Consider the following 26,993-nt stretch of genomic DNA (forward strand, 5'->3'; position numbering starts at 1 on the left):
GATATCCTTTATGTTGTTGCTTCTGCATAATTTTTGTTGGAAATATGCCACACTCTACTCATACTCATAGTTGAGTCCCTTCATTGCCCTACCTATGCTTTGTCCTCCAACTTTAATTATTTGTTATTCAGTGATTTGCAAACATATTAGAATCACCAGAAGAACAGGATCTTTGTTTCAGGGAGAAAAGCTTGGGCTTGTGAAAAGTTCTGCACACGACTTCCCAAACGTAATACTATCCACTTTAACCCCTCTGTTCAGTTCTACACCCAGTTCATTGTCTATCTGCAGTGATTGTCCAAGATACATGTACTTAGAGACTAGAAATGTGAGCTGTCCATACTTGTGTGCATTATAATTTGGACAATAGCGTAGCTTTTCCTGTTTTATATCTATCTTGACAGTAATAAGAAGGGCCATCAAGCGAAATTATTTCTGTTGCATCAAAATTGGGTATGATTTTAACGTGGGAAAAACCTTATTAGAGGAGAGCTTCTTAGATGACATTTTGCTTTACAGAATTTAACTTTTTTTGTAGCTGTCAAACAATAAGCACAATAGGAATTTGTATTACCTGCATCCTTCTGTCAATTAAGTGACTGACAATGTGGTCTGCTATCGAATATCATTTGCAAAAATTTGTCTATTCCTTTCATACCTTTATCAAAGAGGCCCCCTATTTATGTGTAAATTCTTCTCATAACAAACATACTTTGTAGAAATGAGAAAAGAGGCACATGAGTTAGTATTGTTATTCTGCTATAATATATGACTATATTATATTAGTTATAATATATTCCAAATTCAGTGTTGTCATTCTGATTAGCTTTTTTGATAATAACAACAAGCTTGATTCCCGGCCCCCCCCCCCCCCCCCGAAGCCTTTGGTGCTCTTCCCTTCGGAGATTATCTTGAGGATCAGTCATTAAATATTGTGTTATTCACAGCATGGACCTCCTGTTTGTAATTGGTCTAATTCAACTATATTCTTCACTTTTTTGTTTGTTTAGCGCCATTTCTTTTTTCTCCTATAGTACATTAGGGATTGTGATACTAGAGTCCACAATTTTGTGCAGCTACCCCCTACCTCCTGAAGAAGAAAAGAGCTTATGATAGACATCTTTACAAACCTGCCCCTTCCCTCAACCCCTTTTTCCTTCTGTTTTTCTTCTTCTGGTTAAGTGATTTCAGAATAATCTCACATCATTGGGTTTCTTAGCAAGCTTTCTATAAACTTATTTTGCTTCCACCTCTCTTCACTATTTTATGATGTGTTACCTCTCAATATTTAACCTGAATTTCCTCCATTAGATTTAATATATGAAAACTCTTTTTCTTTGTATCTTGAGAAGATGAAATGTGTTTTGGCTAAGGTGTTTATAGACTTTTTGGGGGGAGGGGTTAGTCTCATTGTGATGATTGGCTTACATCAGTTAAGCTTCTTTAGTTAATGGTAATAGTCTGTTGATCTTTATTATCTGCTGCCCATGTTTCTTCATCAGTAGCTTATTTAAATAGGTCCGTTTGGAATTGTTTTAGTTTCTTACCCTTATTTTTATTCTTTGATCTAATTTGATTTAGATTTTGATGTTTTGCTAATGTCAGTGGTCTTGACGATTCACAGCCAATTAAATGATTTTTACATTGGCAACTGGACATTTCCTATCTGTTAGGATAGATTCATTTTCATTTTTTTTTTTGAAATGTGATAATAGATATCTGAAGGATATCTGTTAAGTTTTTATAAGTTTTCTCTTCTCCAGGTTAAATATGACTAAGTTTTTCTTCTTGTAATATAATTTGTAAGCCTTAGAGGCAGCTTAGGTGGAAGTGGATTGAGTGCTGGACCTAGAGTCAGGAAGACTTGAGTTCAAATCCAAACTCAGACCAGCTGTATGACTGTGCAAGTCACTTACCTGCTGACTGCCTCAGTTTCCTCATCTATGAAATGGTGATGATCATGATAGCACCACCCTCCGAGAATCATTGTAAGCATAAAGTCAAATAATACTTATAAAGTGCTTTGCAAACCTTAAAGTGTTCCATAAATGCTAGCCACTGTTGTTATCTTTATTCCCTTCAACAGTTCTGTTCACCCTTCTGAATATTTTCCTGATTGTGAATCTCCCTCTTAAAATGTGGTGCTTAGTTTTGTTGTGTGTTTGCTTATGTGTGTTTTTGTTTTGCTTGTTTTCTTTTCTTTTCTTTTTTTGCAGGGCAATGAGGTTTAAGTGACTTGCCCAGGGTCACACAGCTAGTGTCAAGTGTCTGAGGCCGGATTTGAACTCAGGTCCTTCTGAATCCAGGGCCAGTGCATTATCCACTGTGCTACCTACCTGTCATCGTTTTCTTTTTTAAAGCATGTACAGACTTTTGTCTCTTTGGAGTTCTGGTCAGCCACAATCCTTCAATGTTTTCCATATGAAAATTGTAAACAAATCCAAGTTTTCCCCAACTTGTATTTTGTAAAATTTATTTTTATAGCCAAAATACAGATCATGTTTATCCTTATTAAATATCATTTGGCTATTTTTAGCACATTTTTACACAAGACACAGTGTAAGCTGTGTGTTCAAGGAGCCATGTAAAAGATATCCTCAGAAAAATATATAACCAGAAAAGGAGGTCATTTGATCATGTAGCTAGAGCGGGACATAACCAAAGGATGGTTTATATGCTGCATTAGTGCTCATATAATGTCCAGAAACTTAAAGGAAGGAAGCCAGCACAGTGTGAAGACCAACCGTAGAGGATTTATGGGAAACCACAGACAAGTAAGTCTTATAAGATGAGAGGAATCTGCTAAGATGAGGTACATACTCATATCAGTGAGATCATAGATCTACTGAAATAATGAAATATAGATATTTATCTCTTAATTGTTATCCTGTTAACCTTAAAATCTGGCTTCATGTCATCTGAAAATCTGATAAGCAAGCATGCATAACATACCTATAATAAAAGTTGTAGATAAAAATGTTAAACGGAGAAGCCCTAAGCAGAACCCTTTGGCTCACCAATGGAGACCTCCTGTTTTGACACATTCATTGATCAATACTACTCAGATGCACAACTTTTTTTCTCCAGGTTACTAAAATATGATAATAACACTTGCAATCTCTGTGGATTTTCATGTGGATTGAAGCCTTAAAGATAAATAGCATAAATCTAATAAAACACAAATATCTATACTAACCTGCCTATCATTTATATTTACTCTTATCCCAACTTGGATTGTTTCCTTTGTTGACTAAGTGGGAGAGTAGTTATAGATAAGTCCATGATGTACGTATTGTGGGAATATAAGTAAATGGATAGAACTTAGCAAAAACGGGTTGCTTTCCCAGTAGACATGAGGTCCTACTTTCCCGTGATACCAGGTGTGCTCAGCTATGGAAGAAATAGTTGTAGGATTTCTGAAGAGTTTGTATATGTTTCTGTTATTGTGTTGGGCACCAGCATGGATTCCCTTGGCTTTCTCTTCTATCTTTAGTTTATAATTTACAGTTTAGTGATAAGAGTTTATCACTAAACTGCAAACTACAAAGTTGTCAGGTCAGAGTCAGACTTTTTAGCCTTTGGGGAATCTGTCTAAAGAAATATTTTCTCCTGCACAAAGTGGTTCGAGTTGTTTGGCTGGAGTTAGCCTCTTAGCATTTGTAAACAGACTCGATGCAGCATTCGGAAACTGAACCTTCTGGGTGTGTACATGTCTACAATATCAGCACACACCAGAAAGCAGTCCACATAAGTGAAAGTGATACCTTAACAGCGTGAGAAATTTGAATTCTTTTTGGTCCTGAAGCCTCATATAATCTTTATTTTAAATGGTTTTATTTTATTTTAAATGGATTTCTTTCTTCTTTTCAGCAAATCACTTTTTCCTATTTCCATCATTTGCTTTGTTCTACATATTGGTAATTCTCATAATCCTCAACAAATTTATTGCATCACCCTAAGGTCTAATTGAATGGAAGCTCACTGAGGGCATGCAGTGTTTCATTTTTGTCTTTGTGCCTAGTATAAAGTGCTAGGTCCAGTGCCCGGAACATGGCAAGTACTTTATTGGTTGATTTTTGTCCCAAATGCCCTGGTGCTAAGTGAGCTCTGCTACAAAGTCCTTTGACGTTTATTGTCAAGAACATCAAGTAATAGAGAAAGTCATACTAGTCTTTAAGATTTCTGTACTTAGTAGTCTGAGTCTTTGGTTTGTGTATGAGTACTTCAACTGGAAGTGAAAGCTCTAACTTGTTCTGCTTCCTCTGGATTTGTATCTTAAAGGATGCCCTTCATTTAGAATCAGTTTATGGTCTCTGTGTCTCTAGTGCTTGGTTGGGCTGCTTTAATCTATTTTCCTAACTGTATTTAGTATGTAGACCCACATTCTCACCTACTATTGTTTTGCATTTTCCCCCTTAATTTCATGTCATGTTCTTTTCAATTTGAATGTTTGGTTTTTTTAAAAATTCAAATGGATCTTTTAGAAACCATTTCAGCACATATTATTTTTCTCAAATCTTAAATTAATCACATGTTTTGAAGGAATGAAATGACCTTTCTTTAGCTGAGCATCTTTTAGGATGTAGAATTCTCATCCTCTGTTGATTTAGTCTGTCTGGTCTAGGGTTTCAAGAAAGAGACAGAGCCCCACACTCAGGTAATTTAACTTCAGTGTTTATTGGTGACAGACATATAAATATACATATATGTTCCCTGTCTGTTTCACTGCTGATTGTGGTTTAAGCCATTTGTGTGATAGTCCCAGGAAACCAGTCCCAGCCAGAGCTGCAGGCTGACTCTGAGTGGTCCAAGGTATTTAGAATTAGCTGTGTTTTATACTCAAGAGGACAAGAGCATCTAGAGCCTTTAAAACGCACCAATCTGGGGTAAGCTGACCTCAGGCACCTTTGGATACATACCAATCATGAGCAGAGCAGATAAGGATGAACACAGAGGTTAGGGAAATTACTTTGCCATTCAAGGGTCTGCACTTAAAGACTCATTATTCTTTCTGGCTATTTGGGAAGGGGCCTAGTCTGATCAAACTGCATCGGGTAGCCAGATTGAAATTGGTTAAGCACCTAGTTCAGAGACCTTGCAATATAAACTTGCTTCTAAGTGTCAGCAAATGACATTTGTTTCTCTTCAGAACAGTAGCTTTTCCTAAAGTATTCTCTCAGTGCTGCAGCTGCTACCATTCACTACAATGAATTGGTGGTCCATCTTCTTCCCCTGTTCTCAGCTAGTTTTCATCCATACTCCTGTCTCCATATCTATCTATATCTCATATAAAGTCACTTTTAGGAAGTTTCTATGCAAACAGTTTTCAAGCCATTATTACTTTCAGATCAGGAAATAGAGTTAAATTTCTTCAGGTCCAATTAGGATTTTATCATTGTTTTATGATATTGTGGAACTCATTAATGTCCAAAATACCCCAACCCCTCCAAAATTCAGGGTGTACCTAACTGTTGAGTTAAAGGGTGTTAGAGATCACTCCTTTTATCATTTCAGGGAAATCAAAGTGAATTAGGAAACTAGAAAAGATCTGGAAGCACCTAAGTGCTTGTATCCTCTTCCTTTACAAAAACAGAGAGCATATGAATAAGGTGGATGCTCCAAGGAAGAAAACTATATTATATAGATAGGCCAAGATATACAGTTAGAATTCAGGAGATTTTGTGTCTAGTCATTTTTAAAAAATAGTGTATCCTGAAACATTTGCCACTCTCAAGAAGGATGTCCTGTTGAAAGTCTCAAGTAGAGATGGGATTTCCTATGGATGATGAGAGACTCAAGATGCTTTTGTTTGTAAATCACATGGTTTATTGGCTGTCATCAATCTCTAAAGCTTCCTCATTGATCACCACAGACTCTCAAAAGATATGGACCCAACAACCAATAGAGAAAAAAAAAAAACTGGGAGGGGGATGGTAGAAATGCCTGTTTTCCTGTTGTTGGATAAGCTGTCCTTTGTTTTGTTTTGTTTTTGTTATTTTGTTTTTTGGTGGGGCAGTAAGGGTTAAGTGACTTGCCCAGGGTCACATGGCTATTAAGTATCAAGTGTCTGAGGTCGGATTTGAACTCATGTCCTCCTGAATCCAGGGCTGTTGTTTTATCTACTGCTCCACCTAAGCTGTCCTTTGAATTGTCTTGGCAATGCACCTGTCTAAGGCAAACTACGGCTGAATAGTAAGCCAGGCCTAGAATAAAATAGAATGAAGAGAGCAGGCAAAAATGCGTTTGGAAAATTTTGCAACATAATAGACATCAAACAGGAACGTATTCTTAGAAGGGGGAAATGTAGAGCTGTGGAACTAATCATGTATCTGGAGAGATGAGGGATAACAGATAACCCAAATGCTATATTGGTTACCATGAAATGTAAGATGTTCTAAAGGAAGGCCCTGCAGCCCATGGGGTAGATTTTTGCTTTTGTATCCTTACCCCTTACAAGCCCAGTCTTTGGAATATAGCAGAGCTTTAAAAATGTTTGTTGGTTGGTCCTCTTTGGAACATTTATGGGAGAAAGTGAGCAAGAATTCCTGTGAAGGCATGGATCAGTGGCAAGTTAAACCAGTAGAACAAATCTCACCTGGGAAAAAAGATAAATATTTCTAAAGCATATGCCACATTCACGGAACTCACTGGTACTATATATAAATTAATTTTTTTTTGCTAAGAATGTTACCTGGAATTCTTTATGGTGCTCTCATGTTCATCAGCTTCACGCTGATCAGTTCAGTGATATTCTCCCAATGATTTGAGCATCTTCTTGAGACCAGTGACCAGTAATTTCTTTTCTAGCAGCTGATGTTTGGTTCATACTATACATTTAGATTCTTTTGCTTATGTTTATGAAGCCTTCTGTTTCTTTCGTCACATGCATATGTGTCATATGTATGTGTATATGTATGTTGGACACATGCACATATGTGTGGGTAGATAGTTCTTTGATATCCTGAATATTTTTGCTCTCTGGTAGCCAAAACTGTAATAGTGGTGAAAGCTGGAGATTGAACTTTTACAGAGCTTCTCAAATTTATGGCCCAAGTATAAATGAGTATTCCAGTGGTTTCTACATTTCAGAATTATGTCTGAGAAACACAAAGCTAGATGTGTGATCGTTTTTTACTACATTATGTAGGAATGAATTCATCATTTTTATCTCGCCATTTCTCATTAAAAGCTTAATGCCAATATTCCTTCCTGACCTATGCCAAAATGAAGCCTCAGCTGCAAGTACAAATTGGGTGCGTGTTTGAAAAATTCATTGTGGTTCTGTAGGCAGATTAACTCCTAGGAAATATATGTCTGACTGAACCCTCAGTCATCCAGAAATAAATCATCTGCATAATCTTGCCAAAATGCCATTGGTCTGTGAGCGAGTTCCTATGGAACCTATTTACTCACTTGTCTTTATATAGCCTGTATATGTTCTTCAAGTGCCAGGCTTCTGCCATCATCCTCTCTGGCTCTTGTTCTCCAAAACAGTTGCACCTTTGTTAAGGTGAGTTTGTGCTTTGAATCTTATTGTTTTGCTATACTTTTTCAAGAGCTAGATTGGTTTCTAGTTGCATGATCCACCGAGTGTTTAAAGGCTGGGGGTTTTTTCCTTAATTGATTTTTCTTAACTCTTTTACTGGTTCTTTTACATTTGTTGGACTCGTTACTTGAACTGTCACCATGCCTGTGTTCTCAGAACCATTGCATCATTCCTGACATTAACTTAACATTCTGCTAGTATTAAGTTTACAAATGGATTCCACCTAGATTGATGGTTGGGTAAAATTTGATCAAGTCAGTTTCTTTTTTAACACTATACTTACTTAAACATGTCCCTAATGTATGAGTGATGGCATATTCCTTCCATATTCTTAAATTAAAGCACTACCTGTAATTTTTTTAAGCTTCCAGTTTGTGATGAATAATTAGATGTAAATAACACTGAAATGAGCTAAATTGGCCTCTCTTTTCAAATTTTCCAGGAAATCAGTCCTGTTTATGAATATGATTGATAGAGATAAAACAGCTTATCCACCTGGTTATCAAATCAGAGGCTGTGAGAATTGGCCAAGACCTTGCCAATTAGATGATCTAATCCAACCCCTTCATTTTACACATAAGGACATCAAAACCCTGAAATCAGTTCTTAATTTGGCAAAAATGAAATGGAAGGGACTTTTATTGTTGAAAACAATGAATAATTAAAATTCATTTCTATTAGATATTGGGACACATTGTATGTTATATTACTTTTGCTAGGAGGTTTACTATCTTAATTGTATTTTGTTGATTCTTACCTTGAAATTAGTTTGATTTCCCTGGTGGGGAAAGATGACTAGAGTTTTAACAAACATTATTTTCACCAAATCTGCTGGTGGTCAGCACTCCTGGGATCTAGCAGGTTTTGAAAACAGTATACTTGAAAAAAATAAACTCTACAAAATAAAAAGTTTTATTCAAGGAAGAGAGTTATTAAGTGAGAACCATGGAACACATGAGTTACCAGGGAAATTCCCAAATCACTCTGGGACAAATTGTCAGATATATGGACTATGAGCTAAACTTGTTAATTCAACAATGACTTGAGTATCATGAAAATTGTTTTTGTTTTTCAGTTGTTCAGTCATGTCTGACTCCTTGTGACTTAGTCGAGAGAGGCACAAGCTTTTTCAAGCACAAGCTCTTTTACACAGCTAGAGGTTGTCATGTAACTGTGACATTGCTAGGTTAGCCTCCTCATAAAACCCCTTGGGTTTAAATAGTTATTGGACTGTCCATACACTGGGTCATTTTAGTAGTAATACCCAAGGCTCCAGAAACAAAGCTCTGGGTTATATAGAACAGGCTCAGTCATGGTTGCTTTTTACCCAAATCCCTCTTTTTGGCTCAGGTCCCCACCCAGGATTTTTCCTGAGGATATGAGAATTGGGCTTGTGTCCAAGTCTCTATATCAGAAAGAAAAGGGTACTCAGATCCCTACAAAAACTGAAGGTAACAATAGGCATCGATGATGGGCTTTCTTTCACTCAACAGAAAACCCAGTGAATTACATCTCAGCCCATAAACAGACTAAACTCTTGTTCCCTCTGTGGGAATCTCCACTTTCCCCAGAGATTTGTGCTGTCCTCTGGGCCTAGAATCCTGTCCTGGTTGTTGTCACCCAACTGGGGAAAGAATTTGGGTTGCATAGAGAGCTCTATTTCCTCCACAGTCCACATAGCTCAAAGTACCAGGGACTTGTCTTCTGTGTCCTGGAGCCTTAACCCAATAATTTCTCATGCTTCCCCTGTGCGTTGATTATCTGTTGCTCTGATACACTTGTCCCACTATTGCTCCCCCCTTCCTGCAGCCCTCTGCTTGACTCAAGAGCCCCTTGCCCTGCTCCTCCACTGTCATTTCTGGAGCACTGTGACCCTTTGGGGGCTTTCATGGGGTGTAAATGGCTCATTGTGGAATCTGCTTCCAGGCACCTGAAATGTGTGTGTGCCAAACTAGCTTTTATCTGCCTCAGAGCTAGTTCTCTCCATGTGTTTGACCATCTGCATCCCTTTTAATGGCTAAATCCAAGGATGGAACTCAGGTATTAACTTCATCAGCTCATAATGAAGTATTAAAAGGCCAGGGAGAGTGCCCAGGACCAGGTGACTTTGTACTTTATCAAAGAACTAGTCTTGTCAAGGGAATTTATTAACTCCTTAGAGGGACATTTTTAATCCCAGAACAAAAAATCATGCACTCATAGAAGATTCTTTGAACATGGTTATAGACTCTAGGAAAGATGATGCTTACTACTGTGGAACCTTTCCCTATTTCTATTTCCGACTTCCCTAGGAAAATATCCAGAATTGGGACTGCAGATGAGCCCACCCAAAGTCACTATAATATAATTTATCCTGTAAACATTTTAACCTTCTGCCTATATTGTGTATTAATTTATTTAATATTAGAAAGTCAGAGTGATACTCTATTTTTCCATTTAATTGCTCAAAATGTGGTCCACATCAGGCAATGAAATTAATATCTCATTATAACAGAATATTTATGTCTATTATTTTAACTATCTGGAGATTTCATATTCCTTGGATGACTCAACCATGCAGTACTATTGTTCTTAAAAATATCAGGGAAATCTGAATGTTAAATTTTGAGGATTTCACATAGCCGAAGTCACCTACTCCATGCCTTTCCCAAATCTCTTATTAGAATTTAAGTAGTTATTTCTTAAGTAACCTGTTAACATTAACAATTATTTCTAGATCTCTGAATAAAAGATAGCAGTATAAAGAAGTAATGTTATTATGTTTTTGATTCCTTTAAAGATGAATACATCTTTAATACCTAATAGGCTATGTAGACTGTACAGGCTTTGCATATAACTCAGCTTTCTGAACACTCTGTCTTTATATATCAGGGATTTCTCTGAAAACTAATGATAGCACTGAATTAAAATGCTGCTGCACTTAACTACACTGATGGGGAGGAGTAGGATTTAGGGACTTGGACCTGTGATTTTGTTATAGAGAATTCTTTACTGAAGGAAGTCCCTTTCCTTTCCAAAATGCCTCTGGCCATTTTGCCTCTATTTTCCCCTACCCCCTGGAAATTGGATTTCACTCATGGAACTACATTGGGCTTTGATAGGCCGGCTTTATCTTTATCGGTTCCAGCACTTCCAAGACAAATCCAGCCATGCCACCCCCATGCCCTTTCTAGCCTCCTGTGAGTGTTAACTCTTCCATTAGAATGAGTTGCTTGAAGTCTGGGAATGACTGCCTTGCTTTTATTGCATCTCTAGCACTTAGACAGTTCTTGGAGCAGTAGTAAGCACTTCGTAAATGCTTGTTGGTTGATTTAATGGAGGACAATTGAATACAGCACAGCACCTTTGATGACATTTAGTCTTGAGTATTGCCTAGAGCACAGGTTGCTAGTGAAGTGCCTTGCCCTGGTTCAGGCAGTTGTCAGAGATGGGAATAAGACCACGGTAAAGGATCCATGGCTTCACTCAGGCAGTGAGAATCTGTCACCTTTGTCATAGTCTTTTTATCATTAACAAATGCAGGGGGCGGCTAGGGTGGCGCAGTGGATAAAGCACCCGCCCTGGATTCAGGAGGACCTGAGTTCAAATCAGCCTCAGACACTTGAAACTTACATACTGTGTGACCCTGGGCAAGGTCACTTAACCCAATTGCCTCACCAAAAAAAAAAAAATGCAAACATGTGTGAGATTTTTGAATTATCGTTAAAACCTTACCTTTGAGGAAATGGCCACTTCTAATTTTTCTGCAATTTTATATACCAACTCCTTGTATGCCTTTTTCTTCCTTTTCCCACTACAACAGTAGTTTGTAATACAGTTCCTTCCAGGTCCACTGCTTAAAGCAGGAGGCTTGAAGAGCTATTGTTGTGAATCACATTTTCATCTGACTTGAATCAAATGTTCTGTGATCACAGATGACAGGAAACTGATTTGGAAGACCAATTATAGCTAAAGACAGCTTATTAGAAGTATTAATGAAGTTCTTAATTATAAGCAGACACTCTCCAATCTCTTCCCCCCAAACCCCCCGTTGAATTTTGTTTCTTTATAATTGTTTATTCTTGTAATAAATTTTGACGTGACAATTGACATTTTTTTCTTTAAAACTCATGAACTTATATTTTCTTATTTTGTCAAAAATGTTTTAAACAAAGATAAATGTTTGGGTATACCCTTGCACTGTCCTTGTATTGTTTCTCATTTTTCCTACATGAATGGCCCACTTCCTTTTTTTGTATAGCATCCAAAAGATTAAAAGCAGAGGAAGAAGTCAATTCAATTAAGTATCTACTACAGGGTGTTTCAAAAACTTAAAAGTACAGGAAGACTTTGAGGCCATCCTGGATATATCAGGCACTCTGCTGGGCCCCAGGCATGCAAAGGTACAGACAAAATGGCTATCCTCTGAAGACACTTTCTACTAGGGGCTATAGCATGAGCACAGATTATTAAAGAAAAACTTTTTGTGCCCTGAGTAGAACCGTTATACATCTATGACAATTTGTGAAAAAAATATGGACAAGAATCATGCAAGATGAGAAAATGCCAAAAGGTTCTGTGAACCCTATGATTGAGGTAGCCAACCAAATTTGGTAAAATAATTTATCCAAGATAAGATGGCTCCCCCCTCCTTTACTCCCTTGTAGAGGTGGCATGAGTATGGAGCACTGTCAGATTTTATTAATGTATTGGCCCATTTTGCTGGGGTTTTTCTCTTCCTCTTTAAAAAAAAATCTTTGTTAAGTAAGATGAGGCAAGAGGAAGGATACGGGGGAGATTTAGGGGATACAAAGCCAAACTCAGCAATAAAATTTATTTTTAAAAAATGGATCCAGCAAATTACCAAAGTAAATGTAAAACGATGCACTGTGTGTGATGGAAGAAATTCATTCACTTGTTTAAACATTAACCTTATTACCACAGCCGTGATGGTCTGTAGAATAATTCATGGCCTTATAATTTTTTTTTTATTTTGAAAGGTTTTCTTCATTTCTTGTATGTGGTACATACCATTAGATGGGTCAATAAGTTATGCCCCTCTAAACTTGTTATTCCACTTTGGTTGCTAGTCTATACCTTTTCATTTGGATTCTTCTACATCGAAGAAGAGATCACTGGCCTCAGTAAAATCACTATGACTGGGCTGCTTTCTGGTCTCTAATTCTGGGTATACAGCCTAGTCTTGTCTACCCTTGTCTTTGCTGTCACACATAGTTTTGAAGTTGTTGTTGTTGTTGTTTCCCTAGTGTATTAATTGATGATCCACCCTTAAGTGTTGCTATTTTGATTTTTTTTTAACAGCTTTTGATTGCAGTTCTTTGTCCTAATTCCTTGTACTTCCTTTCAGTGCCTGACCTTATTACTGTATGCTACATCAGTCCTTTGCCCAGATCACTTGTAGAAAACACTTGTCTTTCCCACAGTCTCACCATCTTGATTTATAACAATACCTTACCACACTGAGCCTCCTAATGACCTGGGCACATCCGTTTCTTACTGTTATTCAGCTAGAGAAGTATGTTGTCTTACCTCCCTCTCTTTTCTATCTCAGAAACCAATACTGGAGTTCTTATTTCAGATCATTACCGGTGTGACCAGTTGTCAAAGTATAAACCAGTCTGCAGGAAGATTTGGTAGCAGGGTAGAAGTCCAGCATGTTGGTTAGACTTAATTCTCATTTGGGAGAAATTGGATTTCAAGCCCTCTTCGTAAATAATGCATTCAAGAATGTTGAGTAATCTTCCGCCTTATCAGAATTTCTTGTATCTTTCTTAGACCAAAGTTCCAATAGCTGTTATTCTCTAGATTGCCTTTTTGTTTCCCTTTTTTAGTATAAGAAATGCCTTAGCCTTTTCCAGTCCTCTGGCACTATTCTGCCCTTAGTGAAGGATCAGATCTTCACCACACGGCATTCTTATTTCCCTTGCCCTTTCTCTCAAGTAGCTTCTGATAAAAAACCAGCTTTTGATAGGCATCTCCAGTGCTTTCTCTAAGGGAAACACTCCAACAGTGCACTTTCTGCTTGCCTTTGGCCCCTTCAATCAAGATTGAAGTTTTAAATAAATCATTTCATTGCTCAGCAGGTAGTGCCAGACATGCAAATACAAGTGAAATCAAATCCTAAAAAAAAAGTCCTGTGTGATTAGTTTATGAAGATGAAACCCGACAAAAGATAAGTGAATAGATCCGTTGACATTTTCCCCATCCTGACAAACACCTTGGTTTAACTTAGGAATAAAGCAAAGATATGAATAAGAGAATACTATGGATATCATAGACCGCTAACAGTTTAAAAGAAAAAATAGATATTTTTGGAGTCACTCAGATTTAGCTAAGGTTCGTTCTTTCTACCTGTCCTCTGTCTGTCTGTCTAACTATTTACACATACACATATGTGTGTATTTGTATATATAAATGTAAATACACTTGCATATCCCTTTACAGCTTAGAAAACAGGGGCCTTGCATATATTAGATCTGCAACAAATATTTATTGATCTGTTAGGAACAGTATTAACCTAAAGTGGCCAAGTTCCCTCATTGCTAAATGTTATATTTATATGTATATATATATATATATATATATATATATATATATATATATATTTTTTTTTTTTTGTGTGTATATACACATATGTGTATGTATATAGGTATACATACATACACATACATAGACACACACATTCATATTTGGTCCAGACCTACGGTTTATTGATATAGGGCAGGAGTAAACAAGCCAGATCTAAGAATGGCTTTTACATTTTTACATTAAGTTTTGACTCCAGGACCATGTTTGCCAACCCCTAGTATAGGGCATCAGTTCTCAGAATACATTCCAGAGACCCACGGGGTGGGGGGGGGGAGTCCCTAAAAGCCTTTTAGCAGGTCTGTGAAGTCAAACTTATTTTCATAATACTGATCCAGTCGGATTTCTTAATATGGCAAATACTATAGATATAACCCACATAAGCAGAAGCCTTTGGAGTCCTCAGTAATTTTAAGAGGGAAAAGCCCTCCCCCCAAGACTCAAAAGTTTGAGAAATCCTGGTATAAGGAACTTTCTGTATAGAAACCACTTCTACCAGCGTGAGCACTCCCCTAGCACTGCAAAGCTACAAACTGTTAGACACCCAATAGTCTTAGGGAGTTAGTCGCCATGGGCACTAAGAAGTTAATGGATTTGCTGAGGCAGTGTCAGGATAGAATGATAATGATGATTTGCAGTCTCCAAACGTGCTTATCAACACCAACACCAGGCACCAACATACACACAATGTGAATTCATATACATCCAAAGGATCCTGATTGTTGTGGGTGCCAGGAGGGTGTGGGGCTTGTCATCCTGCAGGGGAGGAAGAAGACCCTCCCAACGCAGGGGAGGAAACAGTAGGAGGCACAGTAAGAATGGGCCTGCATTTAACGACCTTTGGCAGATCTGTGGGAGGGGGATAGGGCCCCGTACTCCACTCTTCCAAGTGGTTTTAGTTTGTAGAGCTCAGTGGGGGTCAGCTCGATCATTTGACAGATGAAGAAATCGAGAGGTCAGGGTGACTGGCGCAAAGGTCACACAAAGAGGCTCAGAGGTGGGATTCGAAGCCAGGGCCCTCTGCCCCAGGGCACCATCCCACTTTTTGATTAAGCAAGGTTACCCTTCAAAGGCAGCCTAGGCTTAGATTCCTGGGGAAGAGGGGACCCCTAAAATCTCCACCCCCTGCTAACTATTTCTTACAGTTCCTTTAAGGCAGAGCCGGGGGGCCCTGAGCTTCTTTTTAACAAATATTTTGATAACTGTCAATATATCTGGTTTCTTTGGCGTCCTGTGTGTTTTATGTATGTTTATCCTGAAGTTTCATCAAGTGACACCAAAAAAAAGGCTAAGAACCTTCCTTGAAGACAGTCAGAACTTTCATTGATAGGTCAGAGATTTCAAATGCAAAATCCTGGTATAACTTAATGTGTTGATAGGTTGTAGTCAAAATGTAAATGAAGGTAAGCCTGGCACATCTAAGTATGAGCAGTTATTATAAGGAGAAGGAACATGTTAGAAATGGGCTTATACTGAGTACCCTACTGATGGGGGGAAAGGGAGAGTAGCATTACTCCTTCCTCATCATGAACTTTTTTTTTTTACCCTAGACAGACTCGTGACTCAGTTCCTGTATGCCTCCTATTCATTTCATAGCTGCCTCTACCTTCTTTTTCAAATGGTTCCCCCAACTCAGAGGAAGGACAGGCCTTTCCCTGCCAACCCCTGTGCCAAGAAAACATCACACTGCCCTAGTATTAAATATTTTTAAGGGGGTTTACTGCTGAGCACTGCATAATCAGAGTTACAAATTTTACAGGGATCTTTCATGAACACTTACAGGGTAGTAGGTCAGGGCTTCTCTATGCCTGAGTGAGGGGTGAATTATCTCACATCTGAGTCACTGGCCCATAAAGTTAGTTCAGCAAAGGGATCAGTGTTTCAGCATTTCCTGACCCTTACCTCTGAGTCTGAAAAGCCTTTGTCCATCACAGGTTTTGATTTTTTTAGGGTCCTAACCAAGGACTGCTAGGTGACACACTGGATAGAGTATCCATCCTGGAGTTAAGAAGACTCATTTTCACGAGTTCAAATCCAGTCTCAACACTCACTAGGTTTTAAGTTTGGCCAAGTCACTTAACCCAGTTTGGCTCATGTTCTTCAGCTATAAAATGAGCTGGAGAAGGAAATGCAGACTATTCCACTACTTTGCTAAGAAAACCTCCAAATGGGCTCATAAAGGGTCGTGAAACAACTTAACAACTAGGCAAGAACTTGGGCAAAATTCCAAATTATTTTCTGTCTCTACAATGGAGTTTCTAGAATTGAGATTATTGTTACTCATCTCCCCAAATTTTCTCCTGGATCAAGCTATCTGTCCATTTGCTGTTCTATTTAACCATTGATTTTAGAGATCTTGAGGCTCTGGCCTTGAAAATTGGCTCTCTTTTGATCTGTCTTTTCTGTTATAACTATTTGAAAGAGATTCAGTAGCCATATGCATGTTATTCCCCTTTGGCCATAGACTTTTGTGTTTCTTTTCTCTGGACTCTAGGGGTTCTTAGCCGTAGGTCTATGAGCTATTATTTTGGGGTTTGTTTTGGTTTTTAGTATTTTGATATTTCAGTATGTACCTGGACTTGCATTAATGATGTAGAGTTTACACCATAGGACCCAAATCATGAAGCATAGCTAAGAAAGAACTTGTATTTAAGCCTCCAGTTAGGATGCATACCACTTCATAGGGGTATGGAGCTGAAAAGCAATATTAAGGTCTTCAAGTTTTTTTTTTTGTTATTGTTTTCAGTCATTTCATTTTTATCTGACTCTTTATGATCAATTTTGGATGTTCTTGGCAAAGATACTGGAATGTTTGCCATTTCCTTCTCCAGCTCATTTTACAGATGAGGAAACTGAGACAGATAGGGTTAAGTGACTTTGTTCAGGGTCATATTGGTTCTAAGTGGAAGAACTGAGATTCAAACTCAGGTTGTCTTGACTCCAGAGCCAATGATTTTTACCTGCCCCAATCAATGCACTTGCTTGCACACACTTACGCAGGAAACTCTTTGAGATCAAGTGGAAGGTAAGAGGGGAACCTTTAATAGTTGTATGTTGATTTTTTTTTCTCTCATCAGAAAACTAGGAAGGAATTCATTTCTACTTGCTATTGCAGTATAAGATCTTTGTTTCTAAGTAGTAGAACATAAACCTGAGAACAGAGACATCTTACTTTTTTCCCTTTTTGTCTTTGCATCCCAAGTACAAGGAGTAAATCTTTATTAAGTGTTTGTTGCATAGCTTTGCTTGAGATGAAGTGTTCAATCCCAGCCTGCACCTGAGATGACCAACTAAGCCTTTATTTTTCAAGGTTTTGAAAAGTAATCCAGCGGCAGCTAGGTGGTGCAGTGGATAAAGCACCGGCACTGGATTCAGGAGGACCTGAGTTCAAATCAGGGCCTCAGACACTTGACACTTACTAGCTGTGTGACCTGGGCAAGTACTTAACCCCCATTGCCCTGCAAAAAAAAAAAAAAAAAGTAACCCAAAAGGGCTCCTCTTAGGACTGGCTAGATGTAATCCCAATTCATGGAGCTGCCCCAATTATAGAATGGCCTTATTAATGGATGGTTTGTTAGCAAAGCATTTGAAGTATCTCACAGTATCCTTGTGGAGAAAAATGGGAAAATGTTATCTGTAGATGATAGTGGAATAAAATTAATTTGGAAGGACTTGATATCCATATTCTCAAGCTTTTTGGGGGGTGAGACATTGGGGTTAAGTGACTTGCCCAGGGTCACACAGCTAATAAGTATCAAATGTCTGAGGTCAGATTTGAACTCAGGTCCTCCTAATCCAGGGCTGGTGCTTTATCCACTGTGCCACCTAGCTGCCCCACATTTTCTATTTAACTTTTTTTTTTAAGTAAGGCAATTGGGGTTAAGTGACTTGCCCAGGGTCACACAGCTGGTAAGTGTTAAGTGTTGAGGGTCTGATTTGAACTCAGGTCCCTGATCCAGGGCCGGTGCTCTATCCACTGCGCCGCCTAGCTGCCCTATTTAACTTTTAAACAGTGACGTGTGTGAAGGCATGGATGACATAGTGAGCAGAGCTGTAGATGACAGAAACCTTTACAGTTGGGAAGAGAAAGCCATTTGAGGGATGATTGGTCATTTGATAAGGTCATCGTAATTGAGGTCCAAAAAGGTATTTTTAGGCTAGACAGTGGACATGGTCTATTATCCCAAATCAAATAAGGATAGATGTAAAGTCCTGCACAGTGCGTGGAGGTGAAGGGAGAAATTCCCAAGAACAGGGAGGCATGACTGGAGGGAAGAGGTTAGAAGGAATCTAGGTGACTTAATTGATAATGAGTTTCATATGTCAGTAATGTAACATGATGGCCACAAACTATGGCTCTATGTGCTAGATGTGTAGTGTCCAGAAAGAGGGAGTGTTTAGTTTCCACTCTACTGCTGGTCAGGCCATATATGAAATACTAAGAAAATTATATGCATCCCCTCTTTCTGACACTGTGCTAAGTGCTTTATAAATAGTATCTTCATTTTCTATCCTCACAACAAACCTGGAAGGTAGTTGTTTGTGTTATCCCCATTTTACAGATGAGGAAACTGAGGTCAGTGGAGATTTTATGACTTGCCCAAGGTCTTGCAGCTAGTTAAGAGTGAAGCTGGATTTGAACTTGAGTGTTTCTGATGCCAGGCCCAGAGTTCTATCCCCTGTGCCAGTATGCTGCCTAGAACCCTTGAAGCTCTTCCAGTGAGGCTGTCTGGAGGTGGGATTCCAGTTCTGGGGGATATCCGGGATTCCCTCCAGTCCTGAGATTCTGCAGTTCTGTGAAAGGTGCCCTAAGGCTTTTGCTTTCTTTCACTTCTGGACTTTCTTTACAGGTGCCTTTCTAATGTTGTCATTTGGAGTTTAGCAAAAACAAATGCAGGGCTTGGAAGCATTGAGGTTTTCTCTGTCCTTTGTGTTTGTGCCAGATGGCCCTGCCTCAGTTGGCTGCTTTGCCTTGTCATTTATGTAGTGTTCTTCATATGACTATATTTACTGTGTCATTAATTTTAACTTTTCAGAACTTTTCTCATTTCAAAAGATATCTTAGGGTTAGTCTCAAACTGTGCCACAAATTTCGCTAACTAGACACAGCAGCATATGACCCTTGAACAAAGTGCATTTGAAAGAAATGAATGTTAAAAGTCTCTTCCAGCAGATTGCCCCCTCTTGTCATCCTCACTCCAGCACTTATTTTTAATCTTTCCCTTTCTACTGGCTCATTCCCTACATACAGGCCCATTTCCTCCTTATCCGGAAGAAACCCTCAGTTTGATCCTTCCATCTCCACTAACCATCCTCCTCTATCTCTTCTGACCTTTGTAGCTAAGGTCCTTGAAAAGGCCACCCACAGTAGATGCCTCCACTTTCTCTCCTCTCACTCTCTTAACTGCTTACGTCTGGCTTCTGTCTATTTTTCCTTCCACTAAACCTGCTCTCTCAAAGTTACCATGATCTTAGTTGCCAAATCCAAACAGCTTTTCTCAAACCTTGGTCTCCTTACTTCATCTGCAGGCTTTGACACTGTCGATCAGCTTCTCCTGCTTGATACTCTCTTCTCTGGGTTTTGGGACACCATTCTGTCCCTGGTTCTCCTACCTATTTGACCTTCCTTCTTTTTCTGCCTTGCTACACCCCTCCTCTAGACCATGCCTTCTAACCACAGATTTCTCTCAGGGCTCTGCCCTGGGTCCCTCCTCTCTTCTCCTTCTATCCTACTTCATTTGAGGATCTCATCAGCTCCCTTGGATTTAATGACCATCTCTATGTTGATGTTCTCAAATCTACCTTTCCTGCCCCAAACTCTCTGCTGACATCCAATCTTACATCTCCATTTCATTCCTTCATATCCCCCCCCCTAACACACACACACACACACACGCCATCTTTTAGAGGAAGCCTTTTCTCTTACAGTGCCTTCCCAAAATGTCCTTCCCACACTGTATGGTGTGTGAAAGAATGAATGAAAATGAACCATGCAGATGGAGTTGCCCAACTCTTTGGAACACCAAAATTATTAAATATTTTGTGTGATAAGAAATCTGTCCCAGCCAGGGGCTCTTTCCCCTTTTTTTTTTTTTTTTTTTGTCATGTACCCATCTGACAGTCGTCTAGTGAAATCCACGAACCCCCTTTTAATGTGAGAAAGTAAAATACATAAGATTACCATAAATCACAATATAAACCAAAATGAAAGTGTAATTTCCTCCCAGATCACCTGAAGTGTTTCCCTGTACTACAAGGGTTTATGAATCCCAAATTAACAACCTTTGAGTCAGCTGAATAAAAACCTTACTGCTGTTGATTGGGGAGGTGGCACCTGCTTAGAAAAATGACCAGTAGATTGTGATTGCTAATGAAATCTTCCTCTCCTGACACTTATTTTCTTTCCTGTTCTAAAACTTTAGCACAGAAGCACCTTAAATCACTAAAGAGGGGCTAGCTAGGGGGGCACAGTGGATAAAAGCACCGGCCCTGGATTCAGGAGTTCTTGAATTCAAATCGGCCTTAGGCACTTGACACTTACTAGCTGTGTGACCCTGGGCAAGTCACAACCCTCATTGCCCTGCAAAAAAAATAAATTAAAAAAATTTTTTTAAAAATCACTAAAGAAAGTTCAAAACCAAAATAATAAGCTTCTCAAGTTTTTTTTTAAATTAACCTTTGGGGGCAGCTAGGTGGTGCAATGGATAGAGCACTGGCCCTGGAGTCAGGAGGACCTGAGTTCAAATCCAGCCTCAGACACTTGATACTTACTAGCTTTGTGACCTTGGGCATGTCACTTACCCCAATTGCTCTCCCCCTACCAAATTAACCTTTAACGCATCCCTTAAGCTTTTCTCTAACCCCAACCCTCACATCCCCAAAATGTTCCAAAGCCTGTTACACCATTTGTAACCAAATGAAAACCAAGTAATAATTCAGTTATTAAATTTAAAGTTATTGTAATTTAAATAAAACTCTATCCTAACTTTCTTTTCTATGTATAAGAATTACCATATTGGCTAATCTTTACAACCTTGCCAAATATCCTTCAGTATTTGTTTGATATATTCCTTTCTCTCTCATTTTTTCATCCATTCTGAGGTAGCTGGTGATGCACTAGATAGAATTCTGGGCCTGCAGTCAGGAAGACCTGAGTTCAAATTTGGCTTCAGATACTTACTAGTTTGGTGATGCTGGGCGAGTTACTTAACCTCTGCCTCAGTTTCCTCATCTGGAAATGGAGATAAGAATAGCATCAGATGTTTGTAAAAAGCAGGCAGCACAGTGCCTGATACATAATAGAAACAACATAAATACCCTTTCCTTTCCCTCTGTGATTGTATAATTTTTAAGATCATTATGACTTCCACTTTTTTCCTAATACCAATACAGTTGTTTATGATGTGTGTGCTTTTGTGATAAGATATTTTTCTTTACCATATCAATTCCTCGGACCTCATTTTGGCTAATGTCAAAATTAAACGTTGACATTAGTCAGTTTTGCATCTTTGCTATTATGCCAACTAGCAGTTATAAAGTCCAAGGTTTGGCATCTGTTTAGCCTTGCAAATAAACATAGCCTGCTCATTAACAAGGCTTAGTGCAGTGTCACCCACACACTCCAATGATAATAGTTGCGGCTCTTTAGCTATATTAATTTAGTATGACAAGAGCAATTTCTAATGTACCTCCCAGTGCTGGACATTATTAGTCTTACTACATCCCCGCATATCTCCTATCATTGCTTGGGTTTTCTCCATCTGGAGATCATAAGTCCTCTAAGAGCCGGGATGACTTCTTTTTATGACTCTATGGTCCCTGTAGTGTTTTCAGCTGTGCCATCTACACATGGGGCACAAAGAGGATGCTGATGGGCCAGCAATACTGTGAAGTAAGCACCCAGCAGTCATCTTAAGGAAACTTCTTTTGGTCTTAGCTAAGAATTTTCTTGCTTTATTAGACTAGACCTTGAGTGTTTGTCATTTCTTTTCTCCTACAGTTTTTGGTGGATGAATAAAATTAAATAAAGACAACCAGCCATGAGCCCTTTGTGGGGTTGTTTTCCAAAATATGCTTATATCTGAGGAGAAAGTTTCTTTGGACTAATTGCTAGGAATACAGATACACAGAATATAAACAGTCATTACATAATGGTTATTTTTCCATCTGTCAAAATGAGAATGTATTGAATAGTACATATTATAAGGAACTTAGAGAAAACAGGGAATGTAGAATGTCAGACATGGTGCCAAAGAAACTGGCGGTTTAGTTCTGCATTTGCTCCAATAGATTACTCCACGGGCATCCCATTTCCTTCTTTATTTGGAAGCAGAAGGCTTTGAATCATCCAATTTCTTCACATACCTTGGTTACTGTTAATATTTTCATAAACTCAGGATTCAGAGGACCTTGTTATCCAAAATGCACATTTAACCTTCTTGCCTAGACAGATACCCAGAGTAGAAGAACACCGGAGACCTCATGAGAGACAGTGTAAAGGGAATTACTCACTGTGTAAGATCTTTTTTGGAGAATGGAAAGGACAAAGGTGTGATCTAGGAGTAAATAAGGGCATTTCCTATCAGTGACTTATTTGGAAGACATAGCGCCTTCTCTCCTTCCTCTCTCCCCTCCATCCCTTACATACACTTTGGAAAGATAACTAGGTAAGAAAACACTCTGTAATAAAGAAGGTAATTGGGGGTGGGGGCCAGCGATTGAAAGGTAAAGTAGGAATAGGTAATTTCCTGAGGTATTATGCAGAAAATAAGGAATGGTGGGCAGGAAATTGAAATTAAGACAGGGATCAGGGGAAGGAAGAGCAAGTTCAAAGTCACATTTTGTTCGGTGGTCTGGAGGACAGTAAAAGATGAATCTTGGAATAATCAGCACATGCCTGAAAACCTTAAAATAACCACAGCCCTTTTCTATAGACACCCGAGATAAGGAGTATCTTTATTTTTGAAATCCAGGTGCACAGTAAGAAGAGGGGGGAGGGAACAAACACTGTGATCACCCTTCCTTTTAATGAGCATTGCTACTGGAAGGAGAAAAAAAAAATTAACATCACCCTGAATTTTATGTGATGTCAGTTAAATGAAGGTGTTTTATAGCACTTTACAACAAATTAGAATCAAGTAAATTGAAAATAAGCCTAGCAGCTGGGATAAGTAATCAGGTAAGTGGCCAGTTTGCTATTTTCGCTTTGAGCGGAATAAGAGAATTTGAATTTTTAATGTCCCTGAGGTACAGGACTCACAACTGGAGAACATAGTTTTTTAGGGTGATTGTTTTAAATAGCTAACAGCTCAATCTTGCCCTCCAGTACACAACTTGCTTTTTGAAGCTGCTTGGAAAATCAGCAATGGTATGTATGTGCACCCAAGCAAGCATTGTCTGTTGGCATAGGATTGAGCCCTGTTTTGGGATGGAACATCTAGAGCAGAGTAGAAATAGATGGCCTGGAACGAGGTAGTAAATCATCAGTATTAACTGAGAGGCTGTTTGTGATGGAAAGGAGCAAAATTCAAATGATAACTTTATGGCTGCCCATGAAACAGCCAAAATCAGAGAAGCCACTAGAACATTTTATTTCTCAAGAAATGAGTGCTGTGTTCAGTTACTACAATTTGCATAGTAAGAATGCTCTGACTTTAAAATAACACAGATTATTTTTTCTTTTACAGAAAATGTACAGGAAAAAAAAAACCCTATTGTTTCCTAGTGGAGGTAGATGTATAGGTTTGTAGTTCAGGATACTTGCGAGGGGGACAGGAAAAGATCGACTGTGAGATGGTAATAGAAAACAGGATACTTGACCTGATGGCTTAGAGTGAAAGGTGGGTATCTTGAGGTAGGGACAGCTAGGTGGCACAGGGGATAGAGCACTGGGCCTGGAGTCAGGAAGACTAATCTCCCTGAGTTCAAATCCTGTTTCAGACACATATTAGCTGTGTGACACTGGGCTAGTCACTTAACCTTGTTTGCCTCAGTTTCCTCATCTGTAAAATGAGCTGGAGAAGGAAATGGCAAAACATTGGTATCTTTGCAAAGAAAACCCCAAATGGGGTCATAGAGAGTCAGAAATGACTGAACAACACTGTTGAAGGGAAAAATGAGCACGAAGGAAGGGACAATTGTTATTAGATTTATTAGGTCACATTAAACGCACATTTCTTCTTTTGGGGGGGGGGAGGGGTGTAGGTGTGTGTGTCTCTGCAATTCCCAGGCCAAATATAATAAGGAAGTCAGAATTGACTTGCAGAGAGATTTTGCTGTTGTATTGTTGTTGTTTCTTGTTGACCTAAAAGCCAAACTTTAATCAGGTCACACTCTACTTTATAAGCATGCTAACTCTTCAAGCATTATTTCTTACATGTTTGCAATTGGATCTGAAATTATTTCAGCTTACTTTAAAACACTTAATTGTAGAAGAGGAAGCTCTTTTTACCCCTTTTGGAAAATAGAAACTAAATCAGTGTGTTTTCTCAAACAATGATCTATTTCTCTTATAATGATTTAGGATTTGCATTTGGTAAAGGCCACAATGAGACTGCTATCATTGTCTTTTTTATAAATTAGTCAAAAAATATCCTGCTAGGGAAAACAGGGGAAAATGATTTCTTTATTAAAGTATTCCAGTGTATGATGACACATTGGTTTTTGAGTTTGTTTTTGAAAAAATCTGCACATTTGAGGTGGGGGGGGGAGATACTGTCTTTCAGTATTGCTGCTAAAATGATAAAGATGCAATCAGTTGGCAATTTTGAACCTGAAATGACAAAATCAAATTCTGACCATGTTGGGCACAGTGTGATACTATTCAAGATTGTGCTTAGGTGGTTCAACAAATCACTGTGATTCAAAGCTTCGGCATGTATGCCTGATTGGTAGAAAGTATCTATTGTTTTTTGCTGCTTTTGTTAAGAGCAAATATGAGAAATCGAGCAATTTCTTAACTTAGGAGATCAGATGTGCATACTTTTCCCCCCCTGTTATTTCCAGATAAAGGAATGATTTTAATATCTCTTTGTTTTATGTCACCCTCTACTCACCAATAAATCTCTTCAGGCTGGTTGCTTATGAGGCCAAGCGTTTTGAATCACTGCGGACCAACTCTATTCCTATTTACTTAATTTATCATTTTATAGAATGGAGCATGTTCAGGGGAGTTATGATTTATTTAAGTGTGCTTGAGCAAAATTCATTTTAAAAATCTCTTTGTTCTGAAAACTGCCCAGCCCATTTTGCCCAAGAATAATATTAGACCATGCAAATACAGTCTTGAAGTGGCTGTGAGGTCTGTGAATGAAACTGTTTGGAGGGTCATTCTGATTCAATGATTAGAAGCTAGTTGATACTACAAACCTCTCATCCACGCATCATACTCTGTTTTTTGCTTTACAGTTGCTGCAAATTTGCAGAAGATTGTAGATGACCCCAAAGCATTAAAAACATTGACATTTAAGCTGGTAAGTGAAAGGCTGTGAAGAGTGACTCAAAAGGTCACTAATGAAACAAATACAAAGAACAGTACTGCTATTTGTTCCCTGTTTCTCTTACCTTTTATTGTTTTCTTTGGAGATCTGTTCCTGCCTTTAACACCCTCCTCAGTAGTGTAGAAACAATTTTCTTAAAAAGAAAATGTGTCTTGTCCAGTGAACCCATTTCCTTCTTTTATAGTCCTGGCTTATAAGTTAGAGGAATCACTTGGGAACCTGGAAGCTGTATCCTGTCTCTTCTCCAGGGAAGCATCACTAGACTCTTTTTTTCAAAAACCAATGTGGATCCAGTGACATCCCTCTGAGGATGCTTCCAAATTGGTATAAGCAAAGTGCTGTGAAATATTCAAAATAGAGAGACAGTTGTGCAAAAAGTATTGTAGGTACTTGAAGGCAGTTGTGACTTAGCTCAGCAGGTGCCTGATGAACAAAAAAAGTAACATAGTGTGTGTCTCCCCAGTCTTGGTCCCCACAAGACTTTGGAGACACTGTATTTCAATGATAAGTTTTCGATGACTGTAACAAGGGAAGAATGATTTTCAGTGGCTTATATTTCCCAGTAAATCAAATACCAATTCTGGTGTGGCTGCAACAAGATAGGCATTCTATCTCACCCTGAAGTTTCACTGATAGTCAGAAGGCAGCTGGGCCTGGGGAAAGATGGCTGCAGGGCAGGGCTAGGGTTAGCTAGTTTTCATTTTTCCCTAGTAGTATAATATAATCTTGAAGACAGGTATGGTTCCATTTTTTTCTCTGTATTCACAGTACCTGCACAGTCCCCTGGTGCATTAACCAGGTGATTAATAAAATGTTGAACAGGGGGGCGGCTAGGTGGCGCAGTGGATAAAGCACCGGCCCTGGAGTCAGGAGTACCTGAGTTCAAATCCGGCCTCAGACACTTGACACTTACTAGCTGTGTGACCCTGGGCAAGTCACTTAACCCCCATTGCCCCGCAAAAAAAAAAAAAATAAATAAATGTTGAACAGACCTTCCAAAAGGATTCACTTTAAAACCATAAAATCAAAGGCTTTGAGATCCAGTCAAAACAATACCAGATATTTTAAAAATTGTAAATAACCAAGACTTTACTGTGAATTACATTTATTGATGATCTGTATTTTTCATTCCTTGTGAAAATTAACTGGAAAATGTACTTAGTCCAAAACTGCAGAATGATTAGTTACAGTAAATGCCAGGCCGCTGCCAATTAGCACTCTGGCTTTCAGCCCTTATTTGATTTCAAGTGACTAGGCTGCATTTAAAAAAAAACAAGAACAGCAGCTCAGTTTTCAAAGAGAAGTAAGTAGTCTCTGAAGAGTTCACATTGTTTTAGGAATAAATGAATGTTGTGTTTAGATGT

General features: G+C 38.6%; 1 protein-coding gene across 2 annotated transcripts in view; it reads left to right on the plus strand.

The window, feature by feature from the left end:
- The window catches only part of STK39 (serine/threonine kinase 39), a 323,317-nt gene that overhangs the window by 289,374 nt on the left and 6,950 nt on the right, over positions 1–26,993 (plus strand). For both annotated transcript variants that reach the window (XM_043998694.1, XM_043998695.1), the window contains exon 17: positions 25,538–25,602. In XM_043998694.1, coding sequence (XP_043854629.1) covers positions 25,538–25,602 — 65 coding nt within the window. The remainder of the gene's footprint in view (positions 1–25,537; positions 25,603–26,993) is intronic.

The sequence above is a fragment of the Dromiciops gliroides genome, chromosome 3, assembly GCF_019393635.1.
Source record: "Dromiciops gliroides isolate mDroGli1 chromosome 3, mDroGli1.pri, whole genome shotgun sequence".
NCBI classification, from domain to species: domain Eukaryota; kingdom Metazoa; phylum Chordata; class Mammalia; order Microbiotheria; family Microbiotheriidae; genus Dromiciops; species Dromiciops gliroides.